This window comes from Harpegnathos saltator, unplaced genomic scaffold (genome assembly GCF_003227715.2).
Source record: "Harpegnathos saltator strain DR-91 unplaced genomic scaffold, Hsal_v8.6 scaffold26, whole genome shotgun sequence".
NCBI classification, from domain to species: Eukaryota; Metazoa; Arthropoda; class Insecta; order Hymenoptera; family Formicidae; genus Harpegnathos; species Harpegnathos saltator.
In genome coordinates this window covers 353587-381179 of record NW_020230050.1, presented here as the reverse complement: position 1 = coordinate 381179, position 27593 = coordinate 353587, and the positions used below count along the sequence as shown (strand labels likewise).

At 37.9% G+C, this 27593-nt stretch overlaps 2 protein-coding genes across 4 annotated transcripts; one reads left to right on the top strand and one right to left on the bottom strand.

Moving 5' to 3' along the window:
- Positions 1–9475: 9475 nt before the first annotated feature.
- Positions 9476–13841, top strand: Daxx (Daxx-like protein). 3 transcript variants are annotated; one of them, XM_011143321.3, is made up of 5 exons: positions 9476–9669; positions 9960–10083; positions 10273–11398; positions 11572–12396; positions 12537–13841. In XM_011143321.3, the coding sequence occupies exons 2-5, from the start codon at positions 10030–10032 to the stop codon at positions 13652–13654; spliced, it is 3123 nt and encodes a 1040-aa protein (XP_011141623.1). In that variant the 5' UTR covers positions 9476–9669; positions 9960–10029; the 3' UTR covers positions 13655–13841. The 3 variants fall into 3 exon arrangements, with proteins under 3 accessions (XP_011141623.1, XP_011141622.1, XP_011141620.1); XM_011143320.3 differs by having other exon boundaries at positions 10261–11398; XM_011143318.3 differs by having other exon boundaries at positions 9476–9758; positions 10261–11398.
- Positions 13842–13877: 36 nt separating this feature from the next.
- KFase (kynurenine formamidase) lies at positions 13878–24661 on the bottom strand. Its single transcript, XM_011143323.3, has 9 exons — positions 24496–24661; positions 18834–18940; positions 17889–17979; positions 17599–17700; positions 15473–15607; positions 15248–15326; positions 14519–14710; positions 14170–14302; positions 13878–14093 (listed from the first exon to the last, which is right to left on the bottom strand). The coding sequence occupies exons 2-9, from the start codon at positions 18843–18845 to the stop codon at positions 13947–13949; spliced, it is 891 nt and encodes a 296-aa protein (XP_011141625.1). The 5' UTR covers positions 18846–18940; positions 24496–24661; the 3' UTR covers positions 13878–13946.
- Positions 24662–27593: the final 2932 nt, after the last annotated feature.

Sequence of the window (27593 nt, the reverse complement as noted above, 5' to 3'; positions counted from 1 at the left end):
GTCGAATACATCGCGCAGAAGGATATATTAACTGTAACAATTCATCTTCGTCAGAAATATCACTGCTTTCGCATAATGTTTCTATAATTGTAAAACATGTTAACATTTTCGCATTTTTATTCATCTTTAATTATATTCATCTTTGTTCTTTTATATATATATATATATATATATATATATATATATATATATACACAACGAACGGTTTGGCGCGGAAGGTTTATTGCAGTTTACAGTACACTGAAAGTTGTTCCGAAATACGACGTCACAATTTTACTGGCAGTACTAAATCAATTTTGGAACGACTCTGGCAGTGTACTGTTATGACGTCATTTCGACAGCACTGCCAGTAAAAAAGGAACATGCCTATGTCTATAGTTAGCGGTCTAGTGTATTCTATAGAAGCTGTGAATATAAAACCTCTTGCACAATGCCAGGCAACAGGCAATAAGAATAAAAATAGACCAATCATAATAGATTATTCTTGTAATAGTCGATTGTGATTGGTCTATTTTTATTCTTATTGCTTGTTGCCTGGCATTGTGCAAGGGGTCTAACTGTATGTCTGAAGTCGACGATGCTTGTTTCGTGCTGCATTTAGCAAGATCCAGTAACATAAGAAAGACAGAAATGTACCAATCAGAACGTTGCGTTTCTAGTATGACTGCCAGTAGCTAACTTCAGACTGGTAGCCAAGATGTGTCGTGCCTTCATCGACTAAAGCCAGCGGCACACGGTGCTTGTTTTCGTGCTGGAATGCTTGCTGGATGAGCGGGAGCGCCGCCCCAGGGCCTCAATTCTGTACACGCTTACCGACAACTATCGATGTCGTTAACTGTATTGCGCAGCTTTTGTATATCGTAGAAAACCTGCGCAACTCCGCTAACGATATCGATAGTTGTCGGTAAGCGTGTACAGAATTGAGGCCCTGGAGTCCGTCGCACAGAGCGACGGAGGGGGCGGCGCTCCCCAGGGGTGGGAAGCGGGCCCGAGGTGGCGCCGGCTGAGGAGGAGAGGCCACCGGTTAGTCGGAGGCCGCCTCTTCGGCCGCTTTGGGCACGCCTTCGACGTACCGATGGGGGTGAGTGGGAGAGTGGGTAAGCCCTCTCGCCCACCCCGGGCGTCGGTGATGGCAGGGAGAAGGGGAGCGAGGACTGGTTGGAGCCGGGGCTCGCACCCCTGCCCCCCTACCCACCAGTAGGGAAGAGGGAAAGCGGGGGCGAGGAGAGAGGGCGGGTGTCCTCTCTCTCCTAATTAGCACCGAAAGGCCAACCCGGCCGGACAATCGGCCGGGGCACCGCGCCCTTGACTCCCAGTCTGGCTCCACTTAGGCGTGGAGCTCCATGAGAGTCCTGGGGCCGGGGTCTCGGGGAGGGAATGCAGTCGTAGTTCCCCTGACTCCCCCCACCACGGTCCGAGCAGTAGGCACCCCGCAGGGGTTTTAGTCGGTAGAAGTCCGACATAACCCCCGCCCTCCCCAAGGGGCGAGGGTATCCATGAGGATTTCCCCTGCATGACAAAAAAAATGCTTGCTGGATGAAAATACTGCGTTCTGATTAGTGCATTTCCATCCATCTTCGGAAATGTACCAATCAGAACGCAGTATTTTCATCCAGCAAGCAATCCAGCACGAAAACAAGCACCGTGTGCCGTTGGCTTAAGTGAGGAATCCCAGAACTAAAATTTTGTCACTTATCAAGCTTGGTCTAACGCGATATTAACGTGATAATTAATATAACAAAAAGTGTGAATATGGTTATTTATTGTTTTGTAAGACTGCATATCATCCAAATATCACAGCAAATAGGAAACAAAGAAACATTCTGTGCCTTACTATTATAGGTAAGTTAAAAATTTAATATTTAAATCTAATTTTTATATTTTGTGTTAGGGTGAAATATTATAAATATGATTATAATGTTACTTAATTTTTTGCGAACAAAATTGAACATTGTATGATTTGATAATCAGTTGACTAGTTTCAATGCTTTTCATAAGATGATTTCCAATACTTTAAGAAATATTAATATATCTATATTATTCATAAACTTTGATATGCATACACATGAATTTATGGAAGTGTTAAGTGTTATGGAAAACCATAAATTTATATTAATAAAATCAATTCTGTTTTTATTTTTTAAAATAAAATTGTTTCATTACGGCAAAACTCCCATATTAAAAATACACCATACTTTTATCAGGTATGCTTTAACAAAAACTATTCTTTTTAAAGGTCAGTAAGTTTTGTTATGGACATAATGTTTAAATATTATTTTTAACATTTATATTTATTTCGCCTTAATTATGCTTGTATATATTAAATTGTATTATTTTTTGTTAGTCTTAATTATGTTCGCGTTTGTTAAATTACGTTTATTAAAAGACAGTATTTATGTTCCAAATTCAATACATATTTTAATATATATTCGTCTTTATTGTTGGATATTTTGTATTACATTGTATTTATTCACTTCAAACTTCTCTTTACATATTGTTGCGCTCTCTTTCACACTCGCACTTACACTCAGGTAAATGAAGAACACTCGCGTAAGAATATCAAGCTTTACTATATACAGCGCAACTTTCTCAAACTTCAAACAAGAATAATTCTCTAATTAATAATTCTGAATTCTCTCGTCTGTCTACGATGACAGCTTGCCGGAGACTCTCTGTCAGCTGTTCTTGTTGTTTACTTCTTATCGATTTTCCGTCGTCAGGACAATCCTCGCTCAGATGTCAAAATCAGCATCAGATGCCTAACGGACGCTGCCACAAACCTTGTGGGTCGGATACAACAATATTATAATTATTATGTAATTAATCACTTCATAATCTAATAAAATCGACTAAATTAACTAAAATCATTATTTATATTTTTATGATATATATATATAGCATTTATGATATATAGACTATAAAATGTCTTTTTTTATTATGATAGATACATCTTAATATACGTTTAAATTTCCCGGTCTTTGGTCAATGGGGCTGAGTTTAAATCTCGAAAACTATTGAAGATGTTGGATACATTTTTCAATACAGCGATAAATGAGAGAAATGGAGTACTGACAGTCCATATTTCTCCATATTTCTATAGTCAAAAGTTTTTACTGTTCATTCCCTCTCGTACAGTCCCGATGGAAGGGGAATAGGGGCGGTAGTTACTGTACAGCACTGTACAGCAACTTTTTTTTTTGTCACGCAAGGGAAATCCTCATGGATACCCTCGCCCCTTGGGGAGGGCGGGGGTTATGTCGGACTTCTACCGACTAAAACCCCTGCGGGGTGCCTACCGCTCGGACCGTGATGGGGGGAGACAGAACAGTTCCATCCATCTTCGGAAATGTACCAATCACAACGCAATATTTTCATCCAGCAAGCAATCCAGCACGAAAACAAGCATCGTGTGCCGCTGGCTTATATAGTTTTTCGTATGCGCATCTCATTCGCACGCCGTCAAGAATCGAGCCCCATTATTGATGTTCATTATATGTTTATTATAATATACCTTATAATAAAATTGCGGTCATATAAAAAAATGCCCGTAAAGTGCGCAATTGCAGAATGCTCCAATATTTTAGGTAAAAATAAAGAAATCAGTTTTTATAGGTTAGTGTATAAATCAACTTACACAATTACGCTCGTTAAAACAAATTTTATTCGCGAGAGAATAATTATATTATAATAAATGTGTATATTATTAATATATAAAGATTATATAAAGATTATATTATTTAATAAATATAAGAAATTTAAAAATATATTTTTACTATATTTTTATTACGCATTTTGTTGTTGCCTTATAATATTTTTATTACTATATTATTATTCACAAAATGAACTTATTTTTACAAATCTGTAATAATATTTAATTAATATATCATATCAAAGTATTTCTTTCTTTCTCTTTGTGTCTTCTTCTTTCTTCTCCTGCTCTTTCCCTAGGTGACATTATTGATAGCTACATTCCTGAGGGGACCACCCATAGACGTATAATAAATAGACTGCGCGTTCAGCGGAGGGGGCGTTCTATATTCGAAAGAGACAACATGCTTTCGTTGGGCAATCTATCGCTTTCTGATGATGCGTGGTGGGGGTAAAGCAGTCTTCCGTGACAGGGGAAACAGAAATAGGAGAATATAGAGAAAGGAGAATTGTGAAAGGCAAAGAGAAGAAAATACATCTGATATAAATACACGCATATGGAAAAATGATGATTTTGTATGGAAAAATGATGAATATGGACATATGACGATGGGTATAATTACATACCGGTGAAAAATAATCTGTTTGTCACTTTTACATGCATTACTGCGGCATACACAACAATATAGACTCATTGTGTTACGATTATACTTTTTGCGTTATGATTATACTATTATGAGTAAATACGTTTTATAATCTTTAATGTCAATCGTCTTGTTTACGTACGCTTTGTTTCACGAACAAAAGGAGAACCGGAGACATAACACTCCACTCTAAATAGGCAGAGGGGCCAAATACCCCATTACGCATCGTTAGAAAGAGACAGACTGCTTTACGAAAGCATGCTACCTCTTTCTAATATTGAACATGTGCAGACAAAGGAAACGTTGCGAATGCGCGGTCTATATATTATACACAGTCTGTCCCAGATCCAATGAGACTGGTCTAAAAAAATACAAAGCGTTTATTATTTTGATTTTTTATTCTTGTTTATTCAAAATAGTCTCCTTCTGAGTCAATACAGCGCTGGAAACGTTCAACAAATTTTTCGAAACATTTTTTATACTCATCGGCTGGAATGGCCTTTAGTATGGCGGTCGAAATCTTTTGGATAACCGGGATGGTATCGAAACGATTTCTTTTCATCGCCAATTTCAGTTTGGGAAATAGCCAGAAGTCGCACGGAGCCAAATCAGGTGAATACGGTGGATGATCGATAACAATGATGCCTTTTTTGGTCAAGAAAGAATTCACGTACCATGATGGCTTTGTGCGATGGTGCATTATCGTGCAACAAAAACCAACTGCCTGGCTCTCGATATTCTGGTCGAACTCGTCGAATTCTGACCCACAATCGTTGTAGAACTCCCAGATAATATTCTGCGTTCACCGTCTGACCTTCTGGGACGAATTCACTGTGAACAATCCCCTTTGAATCGAAGAAAACGGTCAGCATTGTCTTGATTTTGCTCTTCTGAAAGCGTAATTTTTTCTCTTTTGGCTCTTCTGGTGACTTCCATGCCGCACTCTGACGTTTTGTTTTTGGCTCGTATTGAAAACACCACGTTTCATTACCAGTTACAATGGCTGACATGCTTGCCGGATTCCTTCGGGACATTTTTAACATGTCTTTGCAATGCTGAACTCTCCAATCTTTTTGGTCGTCTGTCAGTGTGTGGCACGAAGCGCGCACAGACCTTCCGTTTGCCAAAATCTTCGGTCAAAATTCGATAGACTGTGCTTTTCGGTATCCCAGTTTCCTCTTCGATGAGTCTCGCAGACACACAGCGGTCGCTTCGAAGAATTTCTTTGACTTTCTCGATGTTTTCTTCATTGCGAGTGGTTTTTGGCGGCGGTGCTCGGTCATCCTCACAACCGTCACGGAATCGGCCAAACCAACGGAAAACCTGTGCACGGGACATGCATTCATCCCCGTACACATTTTTTAGCGTTTCGTACGTTTCTGCACCACTTTTACCCAATTTAAAACAGAATTTAATATTCGCTCTTTGTTCCATGTTGGTTTTTCGACCGACGTACACTCAGAGGCAGGTATGGTGTCCCTCGGCGATGTCGTATACGCCTGTAAAACAATCGAAAGCGATGACAGGCATATACGCATACGCATATGGGCGTACTGTACAGCGCGAGAGAAGCGAAGAAGGAGAAGTGGTGGGAGACATTCCGATGTTGCATCCTTATCGCACGTCGCACGATCGAGAGAGAAAGCATTACCAGACGTGGTACGGTTAATGGTGTCCCCAATAGCTGTCTCATTCACTCTACGCTTGAATGCAGGCAATATGAGTGAGACAGCTATAGAAACACCGCGCTGTCTCTATAAGTGTCTCGCTCGCTCTAATAGCCATGTATCGCGCTTTCCTCCTTTCTTCTTAGCAGAAATGCCGATTAAGGAGGCAATCCTGTCTGTAGACCAGAAAAATAAGCTATTTTCGCGAATTTTTTTTTTCGGAAACTAAGCAGACGATTGATTTCAAACTTGATAAAAATAATAATATATATTTTATTGATGAGAATGAATTTTTATGGCGTTATAAAACAGAAAAACGCGATACATTTTTTATGCCGTAAGATATGTCAAATTGCGAGCATAAATGCCATTGGCTATTACAGCGAATGAGACACCTATAGAGATAGCGCGGTGCATATAAAAAATTAATATTTTTTTATTTCGCTAGTTCATACGATAGATAGACATGTTTCGAATATGTAATTAGATGCTGAAGTCGACCGATCGACTTTTTTTATATAAAAAAAGTTTTTTCTCTGATTTCAGGAGATGCTATATAGCGTCTCGTTATTATTATTGTAATTTTTATTATTATTAAATGTCTCCTAATTTTTTTTTATATTTTCAAGAGCGGAGCCTATAATTTAAGTAGCATTTTAAGGAAGATGTTGCATTTATTCTCCCTCCTTCTCGTAGTCTTTTCAAAAGTAAAGATATGTTGCGTCTAAAAAGAATTGCACAATTTGACATATCTTACGGCATAAAATAAGTTTTTTCGTAAATTTCATGAAATATCGTTTTCTTGCAAATAAAATATTCTTAACGTAAAATCATCGATATTATGACGATTTTTCAAATATAATTTTTAAATGCCTTAAAATATTAAAACAGTAGTTCGTTTTTTATTTCCTTAATTCAAACGAGTTAGCGGCAATTTCGTAGATTAATTATTTTACTTGCGTTTTTGTCCTAGTCTACCGTATTTCGAGATTTTATAGGAACCGTGAAACGGCGCGCGCCTAAACACGTCATGTTATTTTTTGTATATTTGCTATATTATTATTCATATAACGCTATAAAAATTCATTCTCATCAATAAAATATATATTATTATTTTTATCAAGTTTGAAATCAATCGTCTGCTTAGTTTCCGAAAAAAAAAATTCGCGAAAATAGCTTATTTTTCTGGTCTACAGACAGGATTGCCTCCTTAATCGGCATTTCTGCTAAGAAGAAAGGAGGAAAGCGCGATACATGGCTATTAGAGCGAGCGAGACACTTATAGAGACAGCGCGGTGTTTCTATAGCTGTCTCACTCATATTGCCTGCATTCAAGCGTAGAGTGAATGAGACAGCTATTGGGGACACCATTAACCGTACCACGTCTGGTAATGCTTTCTCTCTCGATCGTGCGACGTGCGATAAGGATGCAACATCGGAATGTCTCCCACCACTTCTCCTTCTTCGCTTCTCTCGCGCTGTACAGTACGCCCATATACGTATGCGTATATGCCTGTCATCGCTTTCGATTGTTTTACAGGCGTATACGACATCGCCGAGGGACACCATACCTGCCTCTGAGTGTACACAAAGTGACTTTACATAAAATGTCAAACCACAGTGAAATATCAACCGAATTCACTCAAATTTTGAGGTTAAGTAGATGAAGGGTAGAACATTCACCTACTGTCATTCACTCATAGATGTCGCTGCGCTAAGAACTTTGATGGAATCAGTCTCATCGTATCTGGGACAGACTATGTATGCTATGAGACCACCGTTGGGTATGTATGGATTAATAATACATGGTATATGTGGACGTCCGATAAGATCAGTTAGCGGTCTAGTGTATTCTATAGAAGTTTGTGGTTATATTAACATACGCGTGGATAAACGGTAGACATGGAAAAATTGAGGTCATGATACGACTTAGTAATTGCGTCAGCAGCTATCAAGCAGTAATTGCCGCAGAGCTTCACTGTCCAAGTAGTTCTACTCAACGGCTAATTAGACGCGTTTTGTTTTACTATAAAAAATGGACAAAATTCAATTGGCTGACTTTTCGGCAGAAATAACAGTGATGCGAAATGTATTTTAAATTTTATTGATTTCTTTGCTCTATTTTACTTTTTTTGTATCTAAAATTTGATTGAGGTCTCTACATAGATACCCAGACAGCATATGATCTCCTAAGGACGTCCTATGGACGTCCTGAGGATAAAGAAACGTCCCCAGGACGTCCTTAAGACTCTGGACTCTAGACATCTGTGCTGTTAGGGTAGAATATATGAAATTCATAACACATTTCTATTATCACACATCGCTATTAGGTCTGGTCTACAATACGTGTCGTAAGTTGTAAGCCGTAAGAATTGGCGAATCACAGTCGATTATTAAAAAATCAGCTATAATTGATCAGTTCTTATGGTTTACAGCTTACAACACATATTGTAGACCAGGTTTTATCTGTTATTAAAATATTATATATTCAATTAAATAAAAAATGGCGAGGTTAATCAATTTTTAGCGCCATCTTTCGTCGTTTTTATATTGAAGATCTACTTCAGTTAAGAATATAATAATATGCATTTTAAGAAGGAAGCTTTATGCTTTCTGTACATTTTCTACTAACTGTATATATTATTATATGCATATTATTACATTGTATATATTATAGCAGTTATTATCGACGATTTAAAAATTTTATCAATAAAAAATTTATACATTTTTTAATTTATTTTTTTGGAAACCATTTTTCATTCAACATCATCCATCCTTACTTCACATCTTGTCCGCTAACAATTCTCTTAATTGCAAATATCATAATTATGAGATGATTTTCCTGTGTTTTAATTAAAAAACGGGAAGAGCTTTTGACTGTGTGATTGCAGCATAGAATTGTTTTTTCTGTCAAAAGGCACGAGGCTGTTTCATTCGTTAGATATCATTTAAAGATGATCTGAAGATTGTAGCCAACTAATGGAACGGCTTGTTTCTTGCTGGAAACCAAGATCGTTTCACGTTCATCTATAGATACTCCTTAACCAATAAAATCGGTTCGTACAGTATCTGAAAATGAACTCTTTAGATGTTTTGAATATAAGATGGGAGTATGAATATCATTTCGGGACCCTATCTGGCAGGCGTGGGGGAATTCCTTATCCAGTAGCCAATCAATGCAGCCAAACGACGAATGAAATCTTCGTCATGGACCATTTTGAAACGACGAGGTAGCCAATCAATTGTTCTTACATATCGTTCATTTTTGAAAATAAGTTGATCTGATTGGTCATGAGGTTATTCTCACCTCACATGACGACAATTGCATCCTATTAGCTGGAAATATGGAGCATTCTTATTGGTCAGTATTTCTTCTTTATGGCATTTTGTAAGCAATGAAGGCTTCGCTGTAGCTTCCTGCAGGCAAAATACCAGTTTGTAGAATCAAATTTCCCTAACGATCGACCAATAATTCTCTTCATCTATTAGGACCATTTCGGTCTGCGTATATGGAGTATAAGGTTTATCATAACGCTGCAAAACTTTTTAGTTGACGTAAGAAGCTACTACGTTCTATTGGTTTATCGTGAAGTATCGTGCTGGACCCATTTTAACCTGCTGCCAAGTAGCGAATTCGTAAATACTTCAAGTATTTTCCCAACCACGAACCGTCCACGTAGATATCGTTATATTTGCCAACGGGACGAATGGTGAGAAACATTCAGTGCCCTTCTTCCTTTTGTAAAAATAGTATGATGGAATTTGGATTTCCTTAAAGTTACTATCTTCAAGGAAGAAGGTGTGTACCCGCATGTATTGTACGTTTGTGGCGACGAGCTGCACTGTGTCAGAGTAAAATCGTAAAATATGTTTCCTCTGAGGAAAAATATATAGCAACGCGCCGAATCGCGATATCGTCGCGCGAACCGCGAATGAAAATACGGTGGAGTCGTGATTAGGAAGAACTGTGCATAACCATCAATATGTTTCGTTTTGACAGAAGGCACGAGCGATATTTAGGTTACGCGCGTGAAAGTGACCCGTAATATATACGTATTTATATACAGGCGATGGAAATGGAGATCATCTGTATCTCTTCTGATGACGAGTCGGACTCGCAAAAGGTGAGTGAACTCTTGCGTATTAGTTTTTCCCCGATCGAGTTTCGTGCGGACGGAAAACTTGCTGTGCTCAATCCAGAAAGGAAGTCGAACTATGGTTTGATTCCAACGCCCGAACGTTGCCCAAAATCGTACGAATACTCCTTGCTGTATTCACAAGGATAACTAATTTAGATGTAGTTTTTGCTACAGGAAAACAAAAAGAACTCGTCTCCTGATAATTTCACAGAGACTAGTAATAATGCTTTACATACAAAGGTAGAAATTACATCCAGTCACGACGAGAAGGTGGAGGAGAATAATCTAAAGAGGAAAGTATCGCAAATAAGCAGATCATCATCCAATATTGTGGAGAAGAGAAGGAAATTAAATACAAATCAAAATACATCGGAACTAAACAAAGAGGAACTTGTTACGTCTGATTGTATTTTGGTGTCAAAAAACAAGCAGACGGTAACATCAGCAGAATTAACAGCTAAAATCCCAAAATTGGTTGTGAAAGAGCGTAAAAAGATATCATATATCGCACACGACATCTTTCCTCAATTTATAAGTCTATGTTTGAATAAAAGTCGTGACAATGACATGAAAAAGATTGTTGATAAGTTGAAGAGGCGTTACGAAGGATTGGATTCATCTCACGCTGGTTCAGAAAGTTTTGCTTTATTTTTAAATGAAAAGCGGGAAGCTATTATACAGAACAAGAGAAAATTATATGTGCATATACAGGAAGTTATGAATGAGATAAAGAATATGATTAAGGATCAATTGAAGAAAAAGCAGACTAATAATGTAGTCTATGATGCAATACCTTCTACTTCTTATGCAGCAAACAAAGAATCAATCAATAAGGTAATAAAATTAGATGAGGATGATAACAGTGTAGAAATTGATAAAAAGAGAAAGATTAAAACAATATTAATGGCCATGAAAAAATGTGATCTTAGAATAAAGAAATTTGAAACAGCAGAAGTTGATTTCAATGAGGATGCTGATAGTAATTACATAAAAATGGAGAGATACAAACAAAGAATGGTAGAATTATATAGCAAGCTTTGTGAATTAACAGACGATAATGCTGATGCTGGACGCTCATATTTACGCCCTAAACACATAAGTACAACTCAAATTGTTGCTGTGGACCAAGCAATATCAAATTTTATTAACTCTAAAATTTCGAAACAAAATCGATTGAAGAAACGGGGAGCTTTCACAAATAATTTAATATTCCCTGATTATAGAGATATATTAGAATGTGTTAATAGATGTAACATCAAAAGAAACTTAGGTTTAGACAAGAGGAAACTGAAACACATGGGTAAGATGTTTGTATCTTCTGTTCGAAACTCAGTAAAATTTTTTTTTATTTTCAATAATAAGTACCAATATTATGTTATATATTATGTAATAATATTATGTTATAATAAAAAAATATATGTTGTCTGTAAAATTTATACATATATGAAAATTTTACATTTGTATGTATTACAGCAAAAAAGGCTTTTACTGAACTAGGAGAATACTTACAACGTGCAAGACGAAATGATTATTGGGACACTTTTTCATTATATCTTGAAAACGCAGAAGAGGATCCAGCATTAAAAGATAAAGAATTAGCGAGTAAACTAGCTGTGAATCGTAGTGAAGGCGACAAAAGACTGGCCGCTGTATTTGAGAAGTATAGGAAGAAACAAGAAGACTTGAAGAATCAAGTCATTGATAGCGGAACAAGTACGGAAGACGAGAGCGATGTTGACAACGACGAGAAGGATGAAGACGAAGGCAAGAACAAGGACGACGACAATGATACTACGTCACTATATACTCTAAGTAGCGAAGACAGTAGCAATGAAGAAGATATAAGTGAAATTATTGAGGACAAGATATTACCCACAGAGAGTGACAAAGGTAATACGGCAAATGCGAACACGGTAATGCACGTGAAATGCGATACGAACAAAGCCGAGGCGATGAATGTTGAAAGAAGTGTACCGCAAGAGAAAAGCGATAAGAAACTGGAAGTAAAGTCTGTTACGAGAGAGGATGACGCAGCGACATCTAAGGACGAGAATAAGACTACCAAGACCTCTACTGTCTCCACCTCCTCTACTTCCACTGTCTCCACTTCTTCTACTTCTACCGTTTCCATCTCCTCTACTCCTACTGTCGCTAACGAAGAGAAGGTGCACAGACCATCCATCAGCAATGCAGTTGTGACCTCGAGGAACATTACTGAAACGAGCGCGAAAGTGCAAGTGAGCTCATCACCGACCACCACCGCTCCGACAAATTGTGCTGACGCTGATAGGATTGAAGGTTTGTGAAAGCTTAAATTTTCACAAAAATGACAAGATCAAAAGTAGAACTCTCTCTCTCTATCTCTATCTCTCTCTCTCTCTCTCTCTCTCCCACCAAAATTAGGATCCTATATCTTCTATTTTACGTGTATGTTGTAGAGCACGTCGAAGTGATAATAGAGGATATGCGTAAAGTGATAACGAATTCTATGGCAGAGGTGATAACCGAGAGCGAGACAACGGAGGTGCTAATGGAGGACACCACAGAGGTGGAAGCGCAAGACATCGCCGAGGTAGCGAGAAACGTACAAGAGATGATCACGAAAGTAACAGAACTGGCGTCGGGAGCAACGTTGGACGATGTTTCGATCACTGATACGTCCGATGACAAGGACGAAACTAAGAAGCCTCTATTGCGGGTGCGCTCATTCGCCAAACCTCCCACGACCTGGGACGATGAACGGAACAAAATGGGTAAAGAAGAGAACGTACCAAAGATAACGAGCCAAAATAAAGACGTGATCGACCTAACGGACGAGTCGAACGTCACCGCCGAGTCGGCACCATCGGCAGCTCCGCCGGTGCTCGGCAAGTGCGCGATACAGCTCGGCAAGGTGGTGCCTCTGGTGAAGACACATCAGACACTGATGTTGCCACCAGGCAGCAATATCATCAATGTGCAAAATATCACGAACAATTACCTGAAGTTAGACGTGCGGACCGGCGAGATTATCGCGCCCGCGTGCAGCGCTCAACCATCTGGGATTATTCACGTGCCGTCTACGCAAATTGCCACCGTTCGGCAGGACCAATCGCCGAGTCTTCAAAACTCGAAAGTCAGCACTACGACGGACGAGACCAAGCGGAACGAGACTGTGGTAAAAATTGTCCCCCAGAAGATCGTCACGAAGACGTCAGAGCCGCAGGTGTCACCGAAAACGCCGACACCAATGACATCGACAAAGACGACATCGAAGGTGCAAGTGATATCGACAAATACGACATCGCCGATGACAAAGCCGCAGATAGTATCGAAACAGCTGATACTACCGAAACAGCTGGTGGTACAGAAACAGCTGATAGTACCGAAACAGCTGATAGTATCGAAGCCGCAAGCAGTGTCGAAGCCGCCGCTGATACTGAAGTCGCAGGCAGTGTCGAAGCCACAAGTGATTTTGAAGCCGCAGGTGATATCGAACCCTCGAGTGATGTCAAATATGCGAATAGTACAGAGTGGTGTGTCAGTACGCGTACACCCGCTGACGAAACCCAAATGATGCGAACACCATAGTGTGCTGCTAGCAATACTTTTTTTCTGATAATTGTTACGTGATTGCGAAGTTTAGCTGATTAATCCCAATGTTAAATAAGACATTTTCATTTTGAGATAAATATACGCGCGCGCGCACACACATATACACATCCACTCCCCCCCCCACACACATATACACACATACATACACTCACACACATGTGTGTATATATATATATATATTAATAACGATTTTAAATAAATCTTTTTTTTAAACAAAAGTAGGTACAAGCACACTGCATAAGAAAGCGGCCCGACTAGCGCGTATTCGTGCCCGACTGCAGACAGTGCAGCATTGACTTGGCCAGGACGTAGTCTGGATCCAGGAGTTTCTCCACAATGTCAAAGTGGTCGATGTCTCGCAGCAAATGGAACTCCACGTTGTTCACCATGGATATAATTTTCTGAAACAACAGCGCGAGCCTGCGTTATGACCTTGTCTCGCTCACGGCGACATCCAATATCCGGCTGCGTTCTCACCTGAATGTAGCGGCACGAGTCATCTATAAATGCTGGAGAATCGCAGTCGCCTATGGTCACGATAACTTTCAAGCCGTGGATCCGCTCCTTCGGCTCGTCGCAGAGGAACCAGCTTATTCTCTTTACCTCCTCGCTGAAACAATACACAGAGAGAAATAGAGAGAGAAAGAGAGAGAGAAAGTGTATGTGTGTGTGTGTGTGTATGTGTGTGTCGTGTCAACCGGCCGCACTTCAGCTTTAATCAAACATAATCGACTTGAGCATGAATGCTCATTCATGCTCGACGAGTGTCGGTTTGTGTTGCTAGATGGAAAGCACTCATTTTCAAGGTGCGGCGAAGGATACTCACTCGGTGAAATTGAGGACAGCCGAGTGACTGACGTCGACTATAGGTCTTATGTCATAAAGCCCGGCTATCAGGACGATTCCCTTCAATAGGGCCAAGTATCCCTGCTGCTCCATGCGTTTCATCCACTCGACGTCGTGCAAGAGAGATGCGGCCAAGTGCGCCCCGGCGCTGTGTCCGCTGATCAGCACGGATCTGCGTGTGCACAGAAAGATCGATCCCGTTAATGTCCTGAGTCTCTCGTCGCCTGAGAAAGACGGGGACCGCGTGGGAAACTCGTTTGTAAGGCAGAAATATTTCCGGAACGGGAATCCCGAGTCAGTCGATCGCCTTCAGCCTCAAGTGAGTTTCGACGCAGCTAACTGCTCAGACGAATGTCTTCGGTTGCGCGGTGAGAGAAATGCTCCAGGGCGCATGAAAGGGGATAAAATGAAGTAGCCACTTTAATTGTTTCATTTAATCGTCCTTGCCCTCTCATTGGGCAACGTTGAACGAATTTTTCTATGCTGCCAAAAGGAGACTTTCTGAAACCTTGTCTTCGAGACGCTTTAAATTTTTGTTCACTTGAGTTTTGGAAATAAAAAAATCACGTACTCTATAACCTCGACTTAGTCCCTGGTAGTTTGTGTTTTATCTTCAAAATTGAGGCCCAATTTGCGCGATTATGAATGATGAAGAAGTGATCAAAGAAGTATCTTTCTACCTCTAAGAAAGTGTCGAGTTTGTACGTACTTGCAACCGTTATCAGCCGCATACTTGAGTATTTGCTCGCACGCCGATTTCACCTGCACTATTATATCCGACACTCTGACTGAAACGAGAAGAAGAAATAGAAAGCGAATAAACAAGTTTGTTGCATCGCTTTGAAAGAGATCAGTTTTTATGTCTTCAATTGATAATATCGGGTCGCGGAGTGCTCGAAGAAGGAAGAATGTTGAAATGTAAAGCTTTCCTCACCATTCGGGCACAAATCGTATTCCACTGTTATTACTTTAATCTTGTTCTTGACAAACAACGGCACCGAGAAGCCGGTGAGGTCCTTGCTGAATTCCTGCCAGTATCCGCCGTGGATGAAGACTAATATCGGCGCGTCTGGAAGGCACAGTTGCACTTTAAGGCTCGCCATCGACAAAGTACGCGTTAAAAATTTTCGGTAATTATTCGAAATAAAGTCGTTTTCGAAGTTTTCGATATTTTTTGCGGCTTTTTCTTCTTGGCAAAAATCTTTGTTGTTGTTCTGATAATGATAATCAATCCTGAACTTGAAAAACATGCCATCTTTTTTCAACTATTTCCAACATGTGTGGTTTTCCGGATCTACCAAAGTTAAAAATAAAAAAAATGGTGGCCCTTAAAAGGGCCGATTTTGTATCTGTTTATGTTGGAAAACAAAGCTACAAATAAAATAAGGCTGCTGAAAAAGATTAGCAAGAGCCTCAGGCAAGATGGAATACACAGGGTGTTCTATTAAATAAAAAAAAAAGGTTAAAGGTCGCGTTTCGGAAAAAATGTTTCGAATAAAAATTATTTGGTTTTGAAGGGAACACAAAGTGATAAAGTCAGTGTGACCTTGCGTGACAATTCCAAGGTCGCGTGAAGGTCATAATGGAATTTTTTAATATAAACCCCTATTTTTTATTGTAGATTTTTGTAGCTGACGCCGAGACTTTTTCAAAACACTATAAATGAGTTGAATTTCTTTCAGAATTTTCTAGGTTATGAGGTATTAAAGTTTGAAAACTATCGACATTAGCGTTATCTGATATACACCTCTGAAGAAGATTGATGTAGTGTAAATACATATAGATGTGTTTTAATTAAATAGGTTAAATTAGGATAGATTAGGTTAAGTTAAAAATATACACATAATATATTTTGCAGGTTTTAACTCCCCCGATTGATTATCACTAACTTAAAATCATAACAAACATTTTTATCAAGAAAACCTCGAAAAAATATCAAAATTCATAAAAGGGCTTATTGCGAGTAATTATCAAATGTTCTCGCTAAAAATTTATAACGGCAGCGACGAGAAGACGGCAGTGTTAAAGTTGGGTAAAAACTCGAAAACAATATATCAAATTATTGTCGTCAGAGAATTCAAGTTCTTGATGAACTGTTGAAAAATTTAGACAGATTCTCATTATTGAGTAAATATTTATATCTACCGCAGCAGTTCATCTTTCTCTTTTTTTTTCATTCGCTTTTACTGTCGCGCGTAAATGCTGGTAATTTTGTTAGAAAATATGAATCATAAACTGAAAGTATACCGTACTAGCTTGTTCAGCTAGAGTGAATGCTTTGTAATTTTCTTTTTTTTTCTTTGCGTGAAGGATGTCCGTCTAGTCCGATGAGGACATTCGCTTTCTAACGGGAGAATTCTCCCGTTGAGCAAGCGGGTGTCCTAAAACTCGCGCGAAAAATTATGGACCACCTTTCTGTCGACAACCGTACTCGCGTTATTAGTACATGGGGAAACGGTTTTACGTGCAATATAAATCTTCGTATCGCAACATTCAAAAGATATCCGTGGAAGAAGTAAATCGTAACATGAGCTTTTGTACACTTCGGGACATCTAGATTCCATGCGCTAGACATTATTCGACAAAAATTGTCCCCATGCACGCATTTCTCACGCAATTCTCTCTAAACTTGCGCGTTGGGTGAATAATTATTACTTTCGTAATCGTGCGCGATAAATATTTATAACGCCTGCGCCTCTGACACTCCTTTGGATGTGCATGGATTTGATTTGCAAATTGCAACAATTACGGGCCGTTCCTGGAGGCGTATCACGTGTCGAGAGGACAGATAGTGCTCGGGAGGAATCGTATCGAACGGTACATATGGACCTCACTCACGAGCGAGAGTGATTGTTCTGACCTTGCGAGCGCGCGTGTTAATTATCGTTTAAAAACTAAATTTTTCCCTTCACAATAGAATTTATGGCCAAGTTGTTCAAGCGGTCTCGCTGCCGCCGATCGCGACTGCGCAGGCGCGCGCTTCTCGTTCTCTCTCTCTCTCTCTCTCTCTCTCCCCTGTAATGCCACTCCCTGTTGATCGAATCGTCGTTATTCACGTACCTTTTGGCAAATCGGTGCCGTAAATGTCGTATATCGTGCGTTCCGTCGTGCCGTAAGGTACGTCAAGCTCGCACTTGATGCTTTCCCGAACCTCTTCCGTGACTGCAATGACAAAAGCGGACGGTTATTTTTAGCGATCAAGTCGATACTCCCCTCCTCCCCCAACATTTGTGCAAATTTATGAAAACTAGGTAAAATCATCGATATGTTTGATACAATAATTTTTTTCCCATGACGAAAATTTGCACAGAATTTTCCGCGCCAGAGGACTTTCACGCTGATCATATTACCTTCGGTGCAGAATTTCATGAATTGTTCCATCACCTCCTCGGGCTTGTACCGCTTGCTCCATTCGCTCGGAGTGTACAGTTTCTCCTTTTCCTTCAACATTAAGCAGATACATCGAGCAGATTCACCGTTGTGTTCTTTCCGCAGCGGGGATAACTCGTCTTCTTCGGAAATTTCTTCCGAAGAAACTTCTTCCGACTCAAAAACAGACTCGGATTCGAACGACTTCGCGCTCACACGAGAATCGAGCGAGAGATACAAAAGTAATGTCGTAATCGAGAGTAATCTCTGGTATTAGATGAAGGAATGATAAACACATTCGATATCGTCTTTTTACTGAGTTCCCGATTCCTAAACTGTAATGTCCCTCGTTATCGCTCGCTATCGTATGATTTTTCGTTACAAAGTCGACAATCGAGAATTCTTCGAATCGGAACGAGTCCGCTCTGATCGACCGAAACCTTCGCTCGTGCAAATTAGGAATCCACCTTAGATGCGTTCAGCCTTCATAGAAAAGTTATTACTGGCTGTAATAAATAAGTCAGTGATAAATCATTGTTGCTCAGTGATTTTATCATTCATACTAAAATTACTAAGCGATAATTACTTGTATATATTGTAACGATCACTCAGTCAACGAAAATAGCTCATATGAGTTATATTAAAATCATTAAAAGCAGCAATAATGTATCACTAGCCGATTTATTATAGCCAATAATATTTATCTTCAAGGAGGCAGCACGCTGATAGCGCTAACGTGTCATTCCATTCTTTGTCGCTCATTAGATCACGAAGTTAAAATGAGGCGTTATCGTCTGAACGCAATCTCTGCGAATTGAACGCTCGCATTCGCTCTGGTGAATTTCCAATTCGCGCTCCGGGGAAGCGTTCCGCCCGGAGAAATTTCAAATTTCAAAATTTCGCAAAGGAAGTGTCATTTTACGTACGGGCGAAGCCATTTCCGCGGTCGGCCAGTCCTCTTCGAACTACCTTCAAGAACGTATCGCCGCAGGTGATCCGATCGTGCTGCTCGCTGCTCGAGAACTGCAGTTTTCTGCAAGTGTACCGTAAGATTTATATTATGCACACTCTTTATATAACGTGCGAATATGTGGGGTGTCGCAAGTACGTCCATCGGCCGCGAGAAAAAGCCGGCGCTGCAAGCGACTTGTTATGCGACTTATTACATGACCGTTATGAAGTTAGCAGACAAATTGAAGATTTTCTAATTTTTTTTTTGTATCATTTGAGAATCATTTAGGGAAGTTTAGGAACATAGTCTCATAGCTTGGGAAATAATAGTTTATTAGTAATTAATAAAAATTAATTAAGCGTTAAGTTAGCAGACATAATAAAAAAAAATTTTTTAAATCTTTAATTAACATAAAATTATTTGAGAAATACGTCTGTAATATTTTTAACGTTTGGGAAATAAGTTTTAATAATAGTTTAATAAGTTTTTATAATAATTGAAAACAAAGATTACATGGAGTACATTGCCGAAAATAGATGGAAATGCACCAATCGGAACGCAGTATTTTCATCTAGCAAGCAATCCAGCACACAAACAAGCATCGTGTGCCGCCGGCTTAACGTTCAGCCAAATATTTAATTTCCTACCCAAGAATGCTTATCTTCACCCTAAAAAGAAAGTCTGTTTTGACGTTAAATATTTAAGCGGTGCACATAAGAATGGATCGAATAGGTTATTTCTCCCTGTGTCTTATCATGCAAGTATTCATTGTTTCGTATATTTTGACTGGTACTTATATTTTATGCTTATCAACAGATTTAGCTAGCTGATTTTTAATTCACGATAACATCAAATGTAATGTTTATGCTCACAAATTTAACAAATTTTACATGTATAGGATACAAATGTTGATATATTTGGTAAGAAAGTGTCACTGCAACACTATATATTTTTCTAAAAGCCTAGAAGCCAACGGCACACGATGCTGGATTGCTTGCTGGATGAAAATACTGCGTTCTGATTGATGCATTTCCATCCATCTTCGGAAATGTACCACATGTAATCTTTGTTTTCAATTATTATAAAAACTTATTATTTCCCAAACGTTAAAAACATTACAGACGTGTTTCCCAAATAATTTTACGTTAATTAAAAATTAAAAAAAAATTTCTTTTATTATGTCTGCTAACTTAACGATTAATTAATTTTTATTAATTACTAATAAACTATTATTTCCCAAACTATGAGACTATGTTCCTAAACTTCGCTAAATGATTCCCAAATGATACAAAAAAGAAAATTAGAAAATCTTCAATTTGTCTGCTAACTTCGCGACGGTTATCACAGGACTTATCCAGGCCGTGTTCCAAAATTCACTGCCAGTACTGAAAATATATAGTTTGCGTCACGCAAATTATAACTTTTCAGCGCTGGCAGTAAATTTTGGAACACGGCCCCAGTCGACCAGTTTCGCGTCCTTTTTTTTCGCAAAACGTCATTATTGTAAACACGTTACGGGCATATTCCTCTGCAATTCAATCACGTCGTTAGACGATACGCTATTTTAATCAAGCGCAGAATGAACGTTCGCCGTGCCACGCACTGCTTCCTCGAGGATAACCGCTCGTTTCTCGACAAGAAATTCGCGTGAGTTGCAAATTCTCCGATGACTATGCGAACTTATCGGTGAGGTTATGAGTGAATTGTGTCAATTGATCACAATCGATCGCTCCGTCGTCTGCAGATGGCCAACGGAAGAGTCGAGCAACGTGAATCCTCTCACATACACGAACGTTATCAGTGGTGCGAATCTGTAACTCGTTATTAGAGTTAACGACAGTTTTTGTATACCGTAAAAGAGCTATGCAACGATAACGAAACTTTATTGGAGTTAACTGTCATTAACTCCAATAATGAGTTAAAAAATCGCACCACTGGGTACCTACTGGGTATCGGAATAATTCCGTTTCCCCTAGAAAAGACAATAGAAATCTAGGAAATAACGGAATAAATTCGATCGGAATCGATTCCGACGAATTCCATAATAGGTACCTAGATCGAGATTAGCGTGTGCGAATTTCTTTTCTGCGAAAAAATTGCGGGATATCAGCGAAATGTTAACGAATGCAAGCAGATAATGCCAGTCCACGAGTAAAAATAGTACGACCGATGTCAGATAACATGCCGTCAGCTGGTAATCATAAGTGAATCGTTTGCACGCGATTGTATTGGGAGATAGAAAAAGAAGTAACGCTAAAATATTACAATCGTCTATATCGTCTTAAGTGTTCCAGCAAAATTTAATAGCTACGATATCAAAAGGCACACTATGCCTATATTATGCGAAACTGCAAGTTGAAACGAGATGAAGTATTCATACCTCAGCAATGGCTGAATCAATCGAGGTTTTTTTAGTCCCAATCGATTCGGCCTTCAAAAATAGGAAGAAAAGTGTTCTTGTGCTTTTTGTGTACGTTGTCTCTAAGTGGAGACATTTTAAGATAAAGTCTGATCTGAATCACGGAAAATTTCGATTCAGTAAGAAAGAAATGTCGGACGCAAAGGAGAGGGGCTATGGGTGCACATTGCTTTCCCGACACCAGGAGCACTACAAGCACGCTGAAGAAGCGAAGAGCAGCGAGTGCGAGTGAGCAAGCGATGGAGAATAAGAGAGAGAAGAATATTGCTAGAATACAGGAGCTGAAAATGTGTGACAGAGAGAAAGAGAGCGAGCGAACGAGAGAGAGAGAGAGAGAGAGAGAGAGAGAGAGAGGGAGAGAGAGAGAGAGAGAGAGAGAGGAGAGAGAGAGAGAGAGAGAGAGAGAGAGAGAGAGAGAGAGAGAGAGAGAGAGAGAGAGAGAGAGAGAGAGAGAGAGAGAGAGAGAGCGAGAACGGGAGGGAGAACGGGAGAGAAACGGGTGGGAGAATGGGAGGGAGAACGTGAGAGAGAACAGGAGAGAGAGAGAGAGAGAGAGAGAGAGGGAACAGGCGAGAAAGAGAACGGGCGAGAGGAGAGAAAGAGAGAGGCATAAAAAGGTGAGAATATACTGTAGTAAGCGTCACGGTATGTTATGACGCACGTCATTTGATTGCCGGTCAGCTGATGCTGAGCAGACGATGTGATGATGTATGCCATCGAAAAATCAATACCGGTGTTTATTGACTCGTCGTCCAGGGTGATCGCCCTTCAATTATAAGGACCGCTTGATACAATTTATAACGCAAGTGGTGCAGGTAATACGCGAATTAGGTGAAAATATTTAACAAGTAAGTATAAATTAATGACATTTATATATTAATGGTGTATGTACGTGACGTATATATAAAATAATGTAACATAATATAAGACAATATAATATAATGTATATTATAACTGAGAAACCTAACATATATATATGATTATTGTATACTTAATACATAACATAAGTTTTTACAAGTAAAATTTATATAAAACTTACCTTTTTAAACAAAAAGGTAAAGAAAGGTGCCAAGTACAAGCGCAACACGTATTGTGTTATTTTTAGAAATTTTAAACTCAAATTATTTTTTTAAGGCATATATGTGAACATAACATAAGTTTGTACAAGTAAAACTTATAACTATAATAAACTCTACAACACTATTCTACTGTACAAAAGAAGTGATATATTAGAACAGTAACGCCAACTGAGAAACCTAACATATATATATATCATTATTGTATACTTAATATTTTTAGAAATCTCAAATTCAAATTATTTCCTTTTTTAAGATATATATTATGTACATAACATAAGTTTTTACAAATAAAACTTATCAAATTATTTTTCTTCTAAGATATATATGTACATAAGCTTCTAAAAGTAAAAATTATATCGTATTATAAAAATTTAACACGTTTTTAAGTGTCCAATATTTAAAAAAAAATATCTTTTTAAAGGTCATTGTTATTCAAGAAAAACCTAGCTACAAAAAATGTCCATGGCATAAATTTTTACAAGTAAAATTTGTCATTATTTATTAGAACACTGAGTACATGGTTATTTTACTTGTTATTATAACAAATTAATTATTATAACAATGCAATAAAAAAATATTGAATACAAAATATCTTGGCGCGGCTGCACCAAAAACTATATCGAAGATGTACATAAAAGTCAAATTAGATATCATTGACATTTCGTCAATTATTGAGTCAATATAATAAGAATAACATCTTTGAGTAAAAAAATATCAAAATATATAGAATATATACACATTCAATATATATATTCTATAGTGAAGGTTTATAATTTATTATAATACTATAGAAACTTAAATAAAACATTACACCGTATATGTATAGAGAGAATTTACAAGTACATTTTATTATAATAAAAATGCTGTCATGTATGTATTAAACAAGTTTTAGTTCGATATAGTTTTTGGTGCTGCCGCGCCAAGATTTTTTGTATTAAATATTTTTATTGCATTGTTTTGATAATTAATTTGTTATAATAACAAGTAAAATAACTATGTAACTCAATGTTCTAATAAATAATGATAAATTTTATTTGTAAAAATTTATGCCATGGACATTTTTTGTAGCTAGGTTTTTCTTGAATAACAATGACCTTTAAAGATATTTTTTTTTAATATTGTACACTATTAAAAACGTATTAAATTTTTATAATACGATATAATTTTTACTTTTAAAAGCTTATGTACATATATGTCTTAAAAGAAAAATAATTTGATCAGTTTTATTTGTAAAAATTTATGTTATGTACATAATACATATCTTAAAAAAGGAAATAATTTGAATTTGAGATTTCTAAAAATATTAAGTATACAATAATCATATATATATGTTAAGTTTCTCAGTTGGCGCTACTGTTCTAATATATCACTTCCTTTGTACAGTAGAATAGTGTTGTAGAGTTTTATTACAGTTATAAGTTTTACTTGTAAAAACTTATGTTATGTACAGATATATACCTTAAAAAAATAATTTGAGTTTAAAATTTCTAAAAATAACGTGTTGCACTTGTACTTGGCGCCTTTTTTTACCTTTTTGTTTAAAAAGGTAAGTTTTATATAAATTTTACTTGTAAAAACTTATGTTAGTATTAAGTATACAATAATCATATATATATATGTTAGGTTTCTCAGTTATAATATACATTATATTATATTGTCTTATATTATGTTACATTATTTTATATATACGTCACGTACATACACCATTAATATATAAATGTCATTAATTTATACTTACTTGTTAAATATTTTCACCTAACTCGCGTATTACCTGCACCACTTGCGTTATAAATTGTATCAAGCAGTCCTTATAATTGTAGGGCGATCATCCTGGACGACGAGTCAATAAACACCGGTATTGATTTTTCGATGGCATACATCATCACATCGTCTGCTCAGCATCAGTACATGATATACGCAACAAAGTATTTTGTGGTGACAGTTAGAAACTTGTTGTGTGACGTTCGGTCGCGATAAGAGAAGTTCCGTTTCGCGAATTGAAGAACCGTTCGCACCAACAATTGCCTTCGATCGCAGCAACTAGAATTTTCTGTCTTGAAAAGATAATAGAGGAGTACTCGGCCGAAGGCGTGGAACTGTGTAATCGTGTATGTAAGGAGAAACGAAATCTCAGTTACCGTGAGCGGAAGGACTTGTGTAACGAAATCGAGGGACTCTGCCGATGGTGCGATTTTCCAGCTGGCCGTGCAAGCGCTGTCCTTTTCCACTTACGTGCGTCCAGATGCTCTATTTATCCATGTAAAAAACGAAATTTGTACCCCTGGCCACGTTAATATGTTAAGCGCTTCGTCGGTCCCAACTCTGACTGCACCGTGTACGTGGCAAGTACGTCGTTATAACGTAAAGACGTCACAGTGACGTGTTTGCCACGTTTTTGCCAGTGCAGCCAGTGCAGACATCTATGCAAGCAGGGAAGGAACCGGCGCTGGATTTTCATTTAGACCCTATCCCTTTATGGGTTTTATCAGAACAGTTTAAATAAAGATACGGTTTGCCATAATATCTACTTGGTTGCCTCTTGGGTTGAACCACTCTAAATCTTGATAATTATTGTTGTTTACATCTATACTGTCTAACAAACTATCTATCGTCTTCGGATAATCGCAATGCTCGATGACGTTGATTTTTAGGTGGCGAAAATAATCCACTCGATATGTCGCTTTCTGATTCTTTCGGTTGAAAGTCTTTGGACGAAAGTCAGGTTGAAGTCGGTTGAAGTCGGCACTTCAAGTTTAGCAAGATATATTTTTGCAAATACTGCTATAATGTTAGCGATAATAGTCACATACAGGTTGAGGAAAAAAGATAGAAACTCTGAAAAACCTCGAAAGATATAAGTTTTACAGAAAAGTGTTTCGAATAAAAGTTATAAAGCTCAAAACGATGTATTTATTGATCTTATCAGTTGGACCTTGAGTGACGTTGCCAAAGTCAGGTCAAGGTCAATTTATTTTCTTTAAAGAAAATAAGTTGACAGAAACCCCCATTTTTTAATATATCATCTTTTTCTACCAATTAATTTGAACAACTTTTGTCTGAAATATTTTTTTATTTGCCTAATATTTTTTGAGATATTTAAGAAAAACTCGGAAACTTTTTCAATATTTAACTTATAATATCTCGCCAACTATTTGTCGGAAGAAAAAATGCTATTAGACTTTTTTACTGCACTTGGTCTCAAGAATATATTGTTATAATAGCACCCTGACTTTTGTTAATTTGATGATTTTGAAATTTCCAAAAGTCAATAAGTTGACAAAAGTTAGAGAACTATTGTAACAATATGTTCTTGAGATCAAATAGAGTAAAAAAGTCTAGTACCGTTTTTTCTTTTGACAAATAGTTAGCGAGATATCGTAAGTTAAGTATTGAAAAAGTCACCAAGTTTTCCTTAAATATCTTAAAACGTATTAGGTAAATAAAAAAATGTTTCAGACAAAAGTTGTTGAACTTAATTGGTAGAAAAAGATGATATAATAAAAAATGGGGGTTTATGTTAAAAAAAAATTAAGTTGACCTTGACCTGACCTTGGCAACGCCATTCAAGATCAAATTGATAAGATCAGTAAATACATCCTTTTGAGTCTTATAACTTTTGTCTGAAACACTTTTCTATAAAGTATATCTTTCGAGATTTTCAAGGGTTTCCATTTCTTTTCCTCACCATGTATGTATAAAGTACCGACATATCGATGTATAAAGTATATAACGATAACATAAATACGATAAAGCTCTCGTATACATACAAGTTGGGACAGAGGGTAATATTTCACTATCATTAACATACCATTAATCTTTAACATAACATAAATCTTCTTTAACTGATAACTCGGAATTTTATGCGTTCCTTTACAAAATAATACGGAACTTCTAATTGGGCAAGAAACTTCTTAAAATAATCGGTAGATCGACATGCTTTGCAGAACGTAACCTTACTTTTGTTTGGCAATTCAACCGACCCGGTGACCCGACATTATCTCACTGCATCTCGTTCTCTCTTGTTATCTACACTTGTAAGCCAAAATCGGCGTAGCGCTTAACCTTGATGTTCGATTTAGGTGATCGAATATATTTCTCAGGCGACAGAAACTTCCTAACGGAGTTTCTCTTGCGTCGCAACCGAATTTTCAGTTGATTCCCGAGGGACGAAAAGTTTCGGTGTTGTTGTAACTGAAATTCAGTTATTCCAGCCGAATAGTCTTCAGTATACAGGCTGACGATACATGCAAAGCTTTTCTGCACAAATAAATTTGTAGACGTAGGAATTTACCAATACATTTTTTAAATTTGCACGATATATTAAATGAGCCGTACTGTTGACGTTTGTTATAAGTTGTTTATAAGTTAGAAGTCCCGTATTATATTTTGTAAAGTATTATTATGTAAAGAAACGTATTATGTAAAGTTATGTATATTATGGATAAAGAAATAAAATTTTGAATTATTAGTTGAAGATTTAACGACTTAGATAATGGCTAAAGTTAATAGTGGTGAAATATTATCTTCCGTCTTAGTTGGCATGTAATATATGAAAGCTTTACATGTTATCATCGGGCACCTTGTACATATATGACTATTCATCATACATCGCTAACATTATAGCAACATTATTTACTACAAAATTATCTCTCCCGATTATAACTGTCTGCGCGATTGTAATTGCAAATGAGAAACGCGAATACCTTTTTCCTCAACGTGACAACGTGCAACCTCATGCGGGCTATTTTTATAGACAAATCTTCAAAGTGAATGAAAATCTGACGCGCGTCGACTAGGTTAAGTTAGGTTAGGTTGGATCATATACTTACCTCACTCTGAAGAGGCCAAAAATGCAATAGATTCAATAAAAGAAAAAAAAAAACGGAAGAGGAACAAACTTAATACCGGTGATTATCGGTATAGTCGCGGACAAGAAGATTGTCTGCAACTTTCTACACGGTATCTGTACAACCCGTTGCCTAATGGTCAAATTCTCTCATCGAGCTGGACGGAAGTCACGGGCAAAATTACAGCCAGAGAAAGAGAGAGAGAGAGAGAGAGAGAGAGAAAGAGAGAGAGAGAGAGAGAGAGAGAGCGGTCGCGCGATGTCAACGTAACGTGGCTTCGTCGGAGATCAAGTCGAAGGCAAGTCCAAGGTACAAGCCGAAGGCACGAAGTCCTCGAGGTCCCACGGGGAGACTCCCGCGGGGAGCTGCCGCAGCGAATTGAGAACCGC

What these genes read in the sequence shown, in the direction of transcription:
- KFase (XM_011143323.3), bottom strand. An exon ending in GCGGCTGATAACGGTTGCAA is followed by an intron (nt 14,711 to 15,247) that starts GTACGTACAAAC and finishes GTGCACACGCAG; the next exon opens with ATCCGTGCTGATCAGCGGAC. An exon ending in GCTGTCCTCAATTTCACCGA is followed by an intron (nt 14,303 to 14,518) that starts GTGAGTATCCTT and finishes GTATTGTTTCAG; the next exon opens with CGAGGAGGTAAAGAGAATAA.
- Daxx (XM_011143320.3), top strand. Translation starts at nt 10,030, where the DNA reads ATGGAAATGGAGATCATCTGTATCTCTTCTGATGACGAGTCGGACTCG. An exon ending in ACGAGTCGGACTCGCAAAAG is followed by an intron (nt 10,084 to 10,260) that starts GTGAGTGAACTC and finishes ATTTAGATGTAG; the next exon opens with TTTTTGCTACAGGAAAACAA. An exon ending in TGACGCTGATAGGATTGAAG is followed by an intron (nt 12,397 to 12,536) that starts GTTTGTGAAAGC and finishes TGTATGTTGTAG; the next exon opens with AGCACGTCGAAGTGATAATA.